Genomic DNA, 12,579 nt, shown 5'->3' with positions numbered 1-12,579 from the left:
CCCATACAAAAAGAGGTTTGCTGATTTCTGGTGATTTTGTTGTTAAATCTGGACCGACAGGTGAGTTACGGTAAACTGGATGGACAATTGGTATCAACAGTGGACAGGAAGTGGGAGGCTCTACAGTGAGGTTTGAAGTACGTTTTGGAAGGTGTTCTAGTACACAAGGAGGCAAAGGTAAGTACAACAAATGACAAGTAGTATATAAAAGTCGCACAATGTGGCAGCACAAAGGAGTGCTGCTGATCATCTCAACCTGTAACGGTTAAGCTTGAAGTGATGGTATTTTACCGGAACGTTTTTTAAAAAGTTTATATTTGGGGGTCTTAAAATGTTTCTATGGTGATGCAAGGTCAAAATGACAACAAAAAAAAATACTCATGAGTATTACATAAAACAATTACCGTGTAGTCAGAGCCTCAGTTAAATCTGCAGTATGTAACTTCTATAAATAAAAAAACTAAAATGTTTCTATATTTGTTAAAACTGTCACCATGTCGTGACACTATGCATCAGATAATCTGTGAAAAAATGAAGCTCCTCCACCTGCTCCTACAGATACTATTGCAATTTGAAGAAACGCACCGCTCCCGGTCTAAAACAACCAATCAGAGCCAGGAGGCGGGTCTTAGCACTGTCAATCATGCTCGTGTACGCACTGCTAAATGTGCTAACGGAAGAGAAATAACCATTTTAGAAAAATTGTTTCTCCACTGTCATCGGTGGCCATGCTATCTAGTGTTAGCCTTCTTAGCAGGCTCTGCTATCAGGAAGAAGCTGTAGCATAGCAGGGAATCATGCTTACGCACATCCCTGCGTATTGACACCGCTAAGACCTTTCTATCTTAACCCGATTCGGGCTACCAGATCGCCGGCGATCTGAGATGCATACATATTTTTCAAATGCCGGTAGAATTCGAACCACGTAAGGTAGAGCAATTTTTTTTTTTTGCATATTAAACTGTAAGAATTGCGCTTCCTTTTCCGACCCTAAACATCCCCACCGAGTTGCTGTGCGCGCGCAGACGAGTTCACAGATTTATAGTAAAAAGGATGGGTCCACAAACATGATGTGGCATCCATCCCTATATTTGTAGATCAGCTCGGGTCTGGCCAATCACTTCCTGTGTTGTTCTGACGTTGACAGAATGAAATACTACGAGATTTCATGAAATGTCACATGACTTCAGGTGAGATTTCATGAAAGTCATTTCCGTTTCCTGCACGTGCTATTTGGCTCTGCTCTTGCAAGGCAAACACCCAAAAAAAAAAAATTATGGAAAGACACGGAGTAAGAAGATTTTACTCTGCGTCCGAAGTCTTGGAGCTCGTCACCGCTCAAGATGGCCAAAATGAGGAGAGGTATTCTTCAGACCCTGATACTGCAGACACTGATGAGGAAGAGGACTTCATCGAAGGGATCGATAAACTTCATGATATGTAAGTGGGCTCTTTTTCGCTCATATATATATATATGTAAAAAATATATAATTTTTTATTTTTTTATTTTTTTTTTACGTAACACAGAACGTGTGATTGAAAACTCTAACTAATCTGTAATGTTACGTCTGTGTGAAGTACAGGCAATATCGTGGAGGAGAAAGATGGCGATCTGAATGAGGATGATGAAGAGGACAATAACGGTGTGGTGGCAGGTGCAAGTAGAGGAAGAAAAAGAAGTCGGGAGGGTCCAGCTAGTAAAAGGAGAGGCAAAAGGTCAGAAACTCATGTGGACACTCAAGTCAAGTGGAAAACAGAGAAGGAGACTGATCATTTGCTGCACCCCCCACTCCATTTCCGTCCAAAGAGGACACCAGGTGTTCAGCTGCCCCTTTCCAATACTGAGATTCCGTCACCTTCAGAGCTATTCAAATTATTTTTTGACCAGGCTACCATAAAGACATTATGTGAAAACACTAACAAAAATGCAGCCAAAAATTTAGCTGCTGGAAAAAAATTTCGTTGGACTGATGTCACAGCTAATGAAATGTATGCATATATTGGACTTACTTTGTACATGGGACTAATGAAACGACCACAATTGAAGGATTTTTGGAGAACCACAACTGCATTTCAGGTTTCATATCCAGGGAAAGTAATGTCCAGAGATCGTTTCCTCAACATCCATACCAATGTCCACATGAGTAACCCAGAGGATGACGCAGTGAACGACCAAAAAAAAGGGACACCTGATTATGACCCACTGCACAGACTGCGCCCCCTGTACGACAGCTTGAGGGTTGCCTGTAAGGCTTTGTACCACCCCCGGAAAAATCTTTCTGTGGATGAAAGAATGGTAGCCACTAAAGCCAAGATTGGGCTAAAACAATATATCAAAAGTAAGCCGACAAAGTGGGGGATCAAACTTTTTGTGTTGTCCGACACCACGGGCTACACTACAGACTTTCACATTTACACTGGAAGGTCCACTCAAAAAACTGGAAAGGGGCTGTCGTTTGACGCTGTAATGTCACTCATAAACAAAGACTATCTTGGCTCTGGATATCACATATACTGTGATAACTTTTATACCAGCCCCGCACTGTTTTGCCACCTTCACAAGCTTGGGTTTGGAGCATGTGGGACGTTCAGAAATTCAAGAGTTGGTGTCCCAAAGACGACCAAGAATGCCCTGACCAAAAAATCACCGCGAGGGTCCATCAGATGGCTCAGAGAGGGACCTCTCATTTTTGTCAAGTGGATGGACACGAGGGAGGTCAGTGTGTGTTCCACCGTGCACACGGCCTTCAAAGGAGATGCAGTCAGACGAGTGGTAAAGGCTGGAGGACAGCATCAAGTCTTGTATGTTCCAGTGCCATCAGCTGTGAGGGATTACAACTGCTTCATGGGGGGAGTGGACTTATCCGACCAGTTGATTGGCTCCTACACTTCATGGCGGAAGTGCAAAAAGTGGTACAAGACGGTCCTGCACCATTTCATAGATATAGCTGTGACAAACAGCTATCTGATTCACAAAGAGATGTGTGCACAGCTGGAGCAGAAGGCTCCAAAACACCAGGCTTTCCAGGAGCAACTGACAGTAGCGCTTTGTGGAGTAGAGCCACAAGCAGCTCCGACTACCAGCTATCGGCACCTGCCTGTTGCAATTTTTGAAGGGGCATCCGTTGAAGACAAAGCAACAAAGGGAAGGAGAAAGTGCAAGCTTTGTGGAAAATGCACTCCATTCATGTGTGAAGCTTGCAAACTTCCTCTCTGTGTTATTGTGGACAGGAACTGCCACAAGGACTTCCACAGCTCCAGTGGGCATGCTAAAAAATAAAGTCCTTGCTCTCATCATGACATTTTGTCATGTGGACAGACATTTTCTCATGTGAATACACAAAGACTGACACACTTTCATTTAAATGTTTGTATTTTATTGTTGATGTACAATGTGCAATGTATCTTCTGCACTTCTTTTTTCTGATTGCACTGATAAAAGCATTTTTTTTATTTTCCCTCGTTTTATTGTTTTTAGAAAATTGGCTGTAACTTTGAAACGAAGCTTTGAAAAAACTCCAAATAAATTGTGTTTGGTTTAGAAGGCTTGTGTGCAACTTTTTTGTATTGGGAACTTTGGTAAATAAAGTTAGGAAACTCTTCATATTTACAAAAATATGTCAAAAAAATTATAAACGGATGGAGTTCTTGTTATTGTTTTGCAAATTTTCTATTTTTAATCAGTTATTATTGATAAATGGCATACAAACTTGGAAAGGAGGACTTATAAGGATTTTATAGATGTAAAGAACATTGGAGTGCTCCTAATAATGACTCTGCAGCATCCAAAAATGTAAAAAGATGCTCATGCGGACTTTTATAATGGTAGTCCTAAAGAGGTTAAACATGTGATGCATAGAAGCAGGATTCAGATTCTATGCAATATGTCATGTATGTTACTGGTTTTCTCGAATCCTGGTTTCGTGGTGTTTTTATGACTTAGTTTGTTTGTGTTTTTATGATGTATAGCACTTTGAACTGCCTTGTTGCTGAAATGTGCTATACAAATAAACTTTATTGAACGATTGACTAAAGACTAAAAGAAAGACGGATGTAAAAAAGAAATGTAGCTTATTTGGATGTTCTTTTGTCAAAAACTTCAAAGCACACCACTAGCTGCACAGTCCGAGATCGAGTCCTTGCCACAACCTTCTTTCTCTTCTTTTTTTTTTTTTTTGGTATATCTAGCAGTTCACATATATGGGTTCAACACATTTTACAATCTTAAATGAAAGACAAATGGCAAACCATGAAATTAATTTTGAGTTTATTTGAAAAAAAAAAAAAGTCAACATTCTCAGAGTTCAAATGCGGTCCAAGTAGAGCTTAGCAAATGCCAAGACCATGTTATGTGTAGATACTTTCCAATGGTTGTTATGGTGGGCTGGTGACCCATAGATGCCACTATTTGCTGCAGAAATCTAACTGCTTAATGTTGTCAGTGATGGCTAGTTGAATTATCCTTAAATTATTTAGAATATTGTATTTAAGGACTTAATCCTGCCAGAAGCGTTGACGATTGAGCAAGATCATAAGACCCACCATAACTCAACCATGAAACCACTTAGAAAAACTCTTCGGTTTCTACTTTATGAAGTCCCAAACAGTCGTTTCTGAAAATATAAACTGCATTTATGTAACTTTATTGTTGTCGTATAGCTTTTTGGCATTAGCTTGTCCTTTTAGAACGTCTCCAAAACATGGATGCAACGTTTAAAAAGTCTAAATATTTGGAACGTTTCCCAATAAGCAGAGTGTGTGGTGCCTGTGTGTGCTTTTGGCAAAAAGGGGGGATTTCATTGTCGCCTCGGGTCAAATGCGTTACAACAAAAGGTTTATTCATGGTCAGAGATTAGATGATCGTCTTTATCACGAGTCACCAACCCAGAGCAGAGTCACAACTCTTTCACTTACCAGGAATAAATGCATTTTTAAAAGACTGACGGTCATGAGACGTAGTGTTTTGGAAATTTCTTGCTCATAAAATTGGACAAACAGTGGCTCTTTCATCTTGCATTAGCGGATCTGCAAACAAAGCAACAGGAAACATTCATCAAAAAGGGGTATCTGATTTGATATGTTTGCTCATCTCTTTGTATTTTATGAATCAACTCTCATAGTGATGCAAACCTACAACTGCTGTATTGTTCTTATCGAGTCTCTTAACTCCTTTGGTATTTTCAGTGGTTCACCAATAAAGTCTTTAAAAGGATACTTTCCTTTCAATATGCTCATAATTTAGTCACAGTTTTTACACAACCAGTAGAGCGCATGCTCTCTTGAAATATTTCTATATGGACATAACTGGTCTATTAGCAGTGTTAACAAAAACACATCAAGCGCATTGCAACTGTCTTGATGTGATTGTCATTATATGAAGTAATCCAATATCGTCCGACGACAATCTTAAAATCGCCTCTCCTATGCTATCTCTATATCTATATCTTCTCTTACAATAATTCTTCTCAGAGCTGCAGTTTCCAAGCTTCACAGAGAACCCATTCACCCTGAAGCCCCCATTCAGCTCCTTCAGACTAGCAGTTAGCTAGTCTGCTAACTGCTAGTTAGCAGACTAGCAGTTAGCAAACACCTGGTGGAACTGCGCACTGGCAGAGCTCATTATACAAGCTACTTCTCAGTGAAATGCTGTTAAAATTTTTTGTTAAAGGGTTAATAGAGGAGCCATGTGGTGATGACTTCCTGAAGGCAGAGTTTCAGAAAGAGTCTGAGTTTTTAAAGAGACAGAGAGAGAGGCCCAATTTGAAGCCATTAAATTGCAAAGTCCTATTTCTTTCAAGTCATATTTGACATATGTAGCATTTTTGTAGCAGCTGAAGTAGTTGATTAATTGTGCTGTAAAATGGCAAACTGTGCCTGAAAAGTACATAACGCTGCCCCTTTAAATAGACACAAATCTGAGTCACATGCGTTATCCTACATGCAAATTGTGCTGCTGCGAGGTGTAGCTCAAACGTTTTTGCGAGCTCTGCTATTAGGATGCGAATAAAAGATTTAAAAAATGTGATGACTTTATATTAACTTCAAATAGTAAACTTGTGGTTGCTTCTATGTCTTTCAAACCACAGGCGTCCTGTTTTCAGTCACACATCTAAATTACGATAATCTTTTTCTAGATATGTAGCTAGAAAGAGATAGTTGACATACGTATTAATTGTGCCACGTGGTGATCTTTCTTCCTGGACGCCAGGGGAGGGAAACCAATGAATGACTTAACCACATTTTGAAGGGATCAACTCCCAGCCGCACAATTCCTGCTGTCTGGCTCTCACTTTTCAAAGAATGGAGTTTGTGTTGACTGATGGAGACGCGATGGAGAGAAAAAGAAACAGGAGGAGGGACTGGCCTGGCCCGGGCAGCGCAGTGACATCAGCTTTGAAAAATGTGTATGCGTGATGGTGTGTGTGTGAAACCAGACAGATGCAAACTGAGAGAGGGCTCACTCTGCTGCTTTTTATTAAAACCTGAAAACTGGACAGAAATGACAATGAAATAAAACACATGAATTAATTTTTATGACATTTAGAGCAGAAAATGCAGCTCTCATAGTTGATTTACAAGTTCATTGTTTCATGTTTTGGATTTTCATCCATCCATCCATCCATCCATTCATTCATTCATTCATTCATTTATTTTCTAGGCGGGGTTCACCCTGGACAGGTTGCCAGTCTGTCGCAGGGCTACAGTGAAACAAATATACCCAAATATTATGCTGGGGGAAAAAAAACAATATATTATACACATGTTTAAGCTGGCTCAGCCAACACTTTAGCAGAGAAAAAAAGAAGTTGAAAACTGGGTTTTGGCTGTTTTTTTTTCTGTCTTCTTCGGTAACAGTGATAAAAATTTTTAAGAGTCCTTTTCCATGACTACACAGTGTTATTGTCTTTAGTTTTAAGGCGTAGAGTTTCTGTTGAGTTGATGTACTCTTTCATAGTTTGAAAAGTTTAGAACATTCAGAAATATTCCTTCTACAAAGGAAAAGTACTGCATTTACTTTAGAAATGTGAATGTGTGAAAAAGTGCTCTTCATCGTGCATACATAAAGTGGAATACCATAAAGTGATGCATTGACATTACTTTACAACATTATAATCATAATTTACTCTAATCCACAATGTAACTTAACCAAGTAATTTTATTGTCAAAACAGTGAAAGGGCAAACATCAAAGCTAAGTTGGCACAATTTTAAACTCCATATTTGTTCATAAAGTCGATATTTTACAGTGTTACAGCTGCATTCAGAATATAATTGAATCAAATTATTTATCCCCCAAACCAATTAAAGAAGTAAAAAAAACCTATATTACATAGATTTATCACATTTTTCATGTTTAATTTTTATGATTATAAAAAGTCAAAAACCACAATAAATGTTAATGTTACTGTAACATTGTTATAGTAACATTAAAATAATATTAATAATAGTAGTTGTAATTATTATTATTAGTCTTATTTACGCGTCTAATAGATATTTTTTCCATCGACAAAGTGAAAAATGACACTTTATCCCTCAGAGTGAACCGTCTCTCTGGATAGACAATCTCCGAATGAATCTAGACAGCGTGTTTAGCCGTGACCGAAAGAAAGAGAGAGAGAGAGAGAGAGAGAGAGAGAGAGAGAGAGAGAGAGAGAGAGAGAGAGAGAGAGGAAAAGGCGTTTCCACGTTTCAGCAGCCGGTCACACAGTACCAGACTTCAGCGCGCGCAGATTCTCCGAGAGATCACGACCAAATCCGAACCCAACATTCCTCCGTTATCACCCACCAGCTCAGACTGACAGCTGACCTGACCCGTGTCCCCTTCACGGCAGCGGCTCCCTCTGACTAAAAAAAAAAAAAAAAAAACAAGAACATTGACCCATCACTCGAAGCCGTAAAACTGAACCAGACGAGGTGTGCTTAATTCCCCCCACCTTCCCCCAGCACCACGTCCGTGCTCTCTGAGGCCGACACCGACACCGACACATTCCGAGGAAAGATTTTCGTCCCGCTGCTCCCCGTCATCTCTGCCTTGTCTGTAGCCGACTCATTTTGCTGCGCCCGGGGTGAGTACGTCTCCGTTCTTTCTGCTTTTATTCCCGCTTCGGGGTTGTTACTTTAAAACGCAGCTCCCTGGAGCGTCCTTCATTCATTTGTCTGAGCTGGGAGTCGAACCGGCTCCTTCATTCATGGACACGGTTCGCCTCTCCGCGTGCATACCATTGCATGATGTCGATGGGGAAGAGTACTTCACATTCATTCTGGAAAATGTAGTTTTCAGTGTGTTTTTTGCCAAATATAAGACATGTGTCATATAATTTAGATTAAGGACATTTCTTTTCCCCAGTATACAGTTGATCTTTACAATTGCGTGGCAAATTGGGTTTTCCCCCCACATTCCCTTGGGGGCTTTTAGTCCATCATTAGTTAAAGTAATTGCATTGGAATAGTTGAGGCTGCTAGTTCACATGTATCCAGTGTCCTTTCATTTCCCAGCGTCCTCATGGTGCTGTTATTCTGACTTTACCCAGCCACAGCACTCATGTTCTACAGCGGAACCACAACAGGTTACAATATTACATAACCCTTATAAGTTGGTGTTTAATTTGTTTATGGTATCTCCAGTCGCTTCTAAAGTATTGCGACTGTAATAATAAGCCTCTGGTGGCTGGCAATTTGAGTTTGAGTGGAAGGAGATGGATTTTTTTCTTCTTTTTTTTATGAATGGATGGGAGAGCACAGCCAATAGGGAATGATGGGAATTATTCTCCCCAGCTGAAGCTACACTTTATGAGCCTGTGTTACATCCATATATATTTTAACGTGCGTCTGTAGGATAGTGAGCTAACATGGAGTAAAAATGTGGTAGTTTTACAATATCTCACCGTTTAAACCAAAATGTATAACTTTTGTTTTATACAAAACAAAAAAAGCAACAATTATTCCTACTGCTGCTAAAACAATTCAACGTGTTAATTGTTGAATTTTTATATAGTGTAATGTAAGTGTAATTGTTAGTTTCGGCTGTTACAACTATGAAATTATATAAATTATGTTATCTGTTTTTGCTCTTTAGACTGTAACAGGTTTTTAGTCCGGCTACTTGCGCAGGTACCCAACCAGCAGTAAGCTATTTTAACAGAGCTTCTATCTTTCTAAGGGCATTCTGAGTAAATATAACCAAACAAACATATATATATATATATATATATATATATATATATATATATATATATATATATATACTTAAAAAAAGAATTGACTTATTTGCTTATTTCTATCATTTAATTTATGTCTAGTACTGCGTAGAAAAGGCTTTCGTACTTTAAAGAAAAATTTGCAGAATGTGCCAATTTTTTTTCATCCGATTAACCAATGAATTGTTGATAGATTAATTGAATACTAAAATAATTGTTAGTTGCAGCCTTACCCGGCTGTTGATTGCAGTGGAGGTGAACAATTCGGAGGCAAGTCTTCCTCCTTCGCTATTCTGTCCACTTTGGATTCAATGGGATTGAAACAAGCCCGCAGCATGTTGGTGCAACCACCGTGCTTGATAGTTGGCGCAAAGTTTCTAGCTTCCAGTGCCTCACCTCGACCACACCAAATGTACTTAGCGGTCCAATAGATCTTAAATTTTCGTCATGTTTAAGCTCTGCCTCGTACATGTGACCAGCTGCAATTTTCAGTTGCGCGATCTTAGGGTTTCCCTTCTACAAAAACAGAACCTTCGATTTTCTAAAGAAAAAAAAAAGACATTAATTACCACGAAAACGAACACTGCTAATATACTGTATTTTTGCGTACGTCGTACCTCAAAACCATTTGAATGTGTTGGGAGTTTTTTTTAGGGGTGTTTAAGAAAGGGTCTCAACAAGCTTTTTGAACTTTGCATCAGAAGTTCATCAGGATGAAGCTGGGTTATAGATCCAACGGACCAAGTCTCGATCCTTTCAGAAATGTGTTTGCCATTTTGTGTGTGTGAGCCTTGACTCAGCTTTTTGGGAGCTTGTCTCCTCTCTGTGATATTCATCGATCCGTCTGCTTAAACAGAGGGGGGAGAAAAAAAATCTGGGCAGCACAGCAGAAATGTGCTTCCTCTCTCGGGTTCACTTCCTCTGTGTGTGTGTGTGTGTGTATGTGCGTGTGGGGGTGGGTGTGTGTGTGTGGTTTCGGATGTCCCCCCCCGCCCCCATCCTCTTCTCTTCCCTCCCACCACCGCCGCCGCGGCCGCCGGGGGAATGTTTGTGGTTGACTGTTTGCAGGCTCAGAGTCAAACACAGATTTCGGGAAGATCAGTGTTAAACTGGTGGAGCTCGAAACAGTCAAAACAAAAGAGGAAATGCGTCAGTCATTTTTTTTCTTTTTGTTTTTTTTGTGACTTGGACTTCAAGTGCCTGGTCTGCAAGCTGCTTGTCGACACACATTTAGACTTAAGAAAACTTCACCATAACCACAAGACAAGGAAATAAAACAAACTTTGTTGGCATCCTTCCTCGTATTATTTATACCTTTAAAGGAAGACGTCGCTCACAGTAAGCTGAAACCCATTTAGTTACTGCATTTTTTTTTTTACCAAAGCTGACTCACCAAAGATAATTAGGGTCACTTCTGCAACCACAGGAAATGAGGAATTGAAAGGTGGGTTAGTAAAAAAAGCAACCAAAAAAAAGCCTGTACTTTAAATTTAAAAAGAAAATGTACCATTTCCTCTCGGAGTTCAGTGCATTACCAACACCAAATAATAACTTGTATTCTTAGAACTGAAATAAAATAGGTTACCTGTGTATAACTACAACTAGATCCTATCATCATGTCAAAGCATAATGCATCGGGAACTGGTCAAAAAGGAATATTAAAGGGAGGCGCCGTCAAAGTCAACTGACTTTATTGAAGCTCTGTTAAGAAAAATGTACTTAAGTATTGAAAGAAAACAGTGACTGAATATGACCAGTCATACCTTGAACACCATGCTAGTCCATCCTGCAGAGTAAAGACTGTTAGTAAAGATTAGGGTTGGGTGTTGCTAAGAACCTCACAATTCAGTTGCAGATTTTTAGGCCACAGTTCGATTCAATAACAATTATATCAATATTGATTTAAATACTTTGCGAAACACGTTGATCGTTGATTTAACCATTAAAGATATGAGGTAATGATGACTAAAACTTTCACACAAACATGTTGTAGTTGTACAATTGATTTGTATAATCTATCTATATCTAGGCATTTATATGTCTTTTACTTTTGTCTAGACCCTATTTGAGTTTTGGAAATGTAATAAACTGTTTTCCGTGCTCTACATGCTCTGGGTTATGAGATTGACAAAGTTTAACAAAATCTTGCGCTTGTTTTCCACCCAATCACTTTGAGCTCAGCACATTGGTAATGATAACTCTCAACATTTTGTCAGAGAGGTTCAATTCCTCCAGGAAAGGGACATTTACTTTGGGACAAATTACGACCACTGATTGGTCAGTTGCTGGCAAACCCACTGGATTGATTTGACAGGTGGGTGTCAAGTCAATTCCACTCATGAAAGTTGGACGTAGGAATAAATAACTTCTAAACACATCTCTGTGCATTAGTGACGAAAAAGAGAAAGATATTGATGAGGCACTGGCAGCAAAGGATTCACTTGCGCGTTAATCAAAGTGGACATGCAGTTGTAAATATGCACCATCAACGCCTTCATGATAATGGCAAAAAATATGTCCATCTTGTGGCCTTTTTTCTAGATATTTGGATACGTCGGTTCATCTATGGAGTGTGGACCTACTGTACTCTATTCTCCGGTTTTTAGGTTGCTTAGATTGAATCTAAAAATGTCTCCAGTCTCCAATTTATAATTTGAGTGTCAGGAGAGCCTGATATTTGGAAAAGCCTTCACATCACCATGGGATCTGCCATGCGATATTCAGTGAAACCTAGCCTCCGCCGGATTCAACAACAAAGGATGTCATCACAGAACACAAGGTAATTACGGTCACATCATTAATGAAGACCCACAGAGATCTTTGTGATCTTAAAGGATGTTCTTGGATATCATGGATCGTCTAACAGGTCCACTGATGTGCAGCCTGGTCTCCCAGGAAGATATGAATTACAGAGTCACCGTCTTTGTGGGGTGTTACATTCCTACCTGGAGTCTGTTTCCATGATCTGCTCTGAACTATGTTTCTCTTTGCTGTATAGCATGCAGAGATGACAACATGTTTCACCATATCATAATCAAAATATATTGGCAAATATTATTATAGCCAATATATTGTGTTCCTACAAAGTGATGCTGTATGCATATATTGCTGAATAGTGCTGAATAGTGTGCATATATTGGGATAAAGGATGTACAATTCACAGTGGTAAAGGTACATTAGTTTTAGTAAAGGAATTAAACTATCTTAAGATTTTTTGCTACACAAAATGGAGATCACAAATATGTTCTTTGTATTAGTCATAAAACAACATCAAAACACACTTAAGTTTGTGTTTTCAGTACAACAAGGGGTATGAATACCTTTGCAAGGCACTGTGCAGATAAAGAGAGCGGTGACTTCTGCTCGTGGTAGAGCTGAGCTCC

General features: G+C 39.4%; 2 protein-coding genes across 3 annotated transcripts in view; both read left to right on the top strand.

Moving 5' to 3' along the window:
- Positions 1 to 1,257: 1,257 nt before the first annotated feature.
- On the top strand, positions 1,258 to 3,544 carry LOC116732891 (piggyBac transposable element-derived protein 4). 2 transcript variants are annotated; one of them, XM_032583470.1, is made up of 2 exons: positions 1,258 to 1,440; positions 1,584 to 3,544. In XM_032583470.1, exons 1-2 carry the CDS (start codon positions 1,344 to 1,346, stop codon positions 3,278 to 3,280), a joined length of 1,794 nt encoding a protein of 597 aa, XP_032439361.1. In that variant the 5' UTR covers positions 1,258 to 1,343; the 3' UTR covers positions 3,281 to 3,544. The 2 variants fall into 2 exon arrangements, with proteins under 2 accessions (XP_032439361.1, XP_032439359.1); XM_032583468.1 differs by having other exon boundaries at positions 1,579 to 3,544.
- A 4,143-nt stretch (positions 3,545 to 7,687) lies between these two features.
- pea15 (proliferation and apoptosis adaptor protein 15) overlaps positions 7,688 to 12,579 on the top strand; it is a 41,361-nt gene continuing 36,469 nt past the window's right edge. The window contains exon 1 of the mRNA XM_032583472.1: positions 7,688 to 8,065. The gene's annotated coding sequence lies outside the window, so the exon portion shown is untranslated. The remainder of the gene's footprint in view (positions 8,066 to 12,579) is intronic.

This window comes from Xiphophorus hellerii, chromosome 14, assembly GCF_003331165.1.
Source record: "Xiphophorus hellerii strain 12219 chromosome 14, Xiphophorus_hellerii-4.1, whole genome shotgun sequence".
Taxonomy (NCBI): Eukaryota; Metazoa; Chordata; class Actinopteri; order Cyprinodontiformes; family Poeciliidae; genus Xiphophorus; species Xiphophorus hellerii.
The sequence above is the reverse complement of the archived record's forward strand: the minus strand, read 5'-3'. Positions and strand labels throughout refer to the sequence as shown.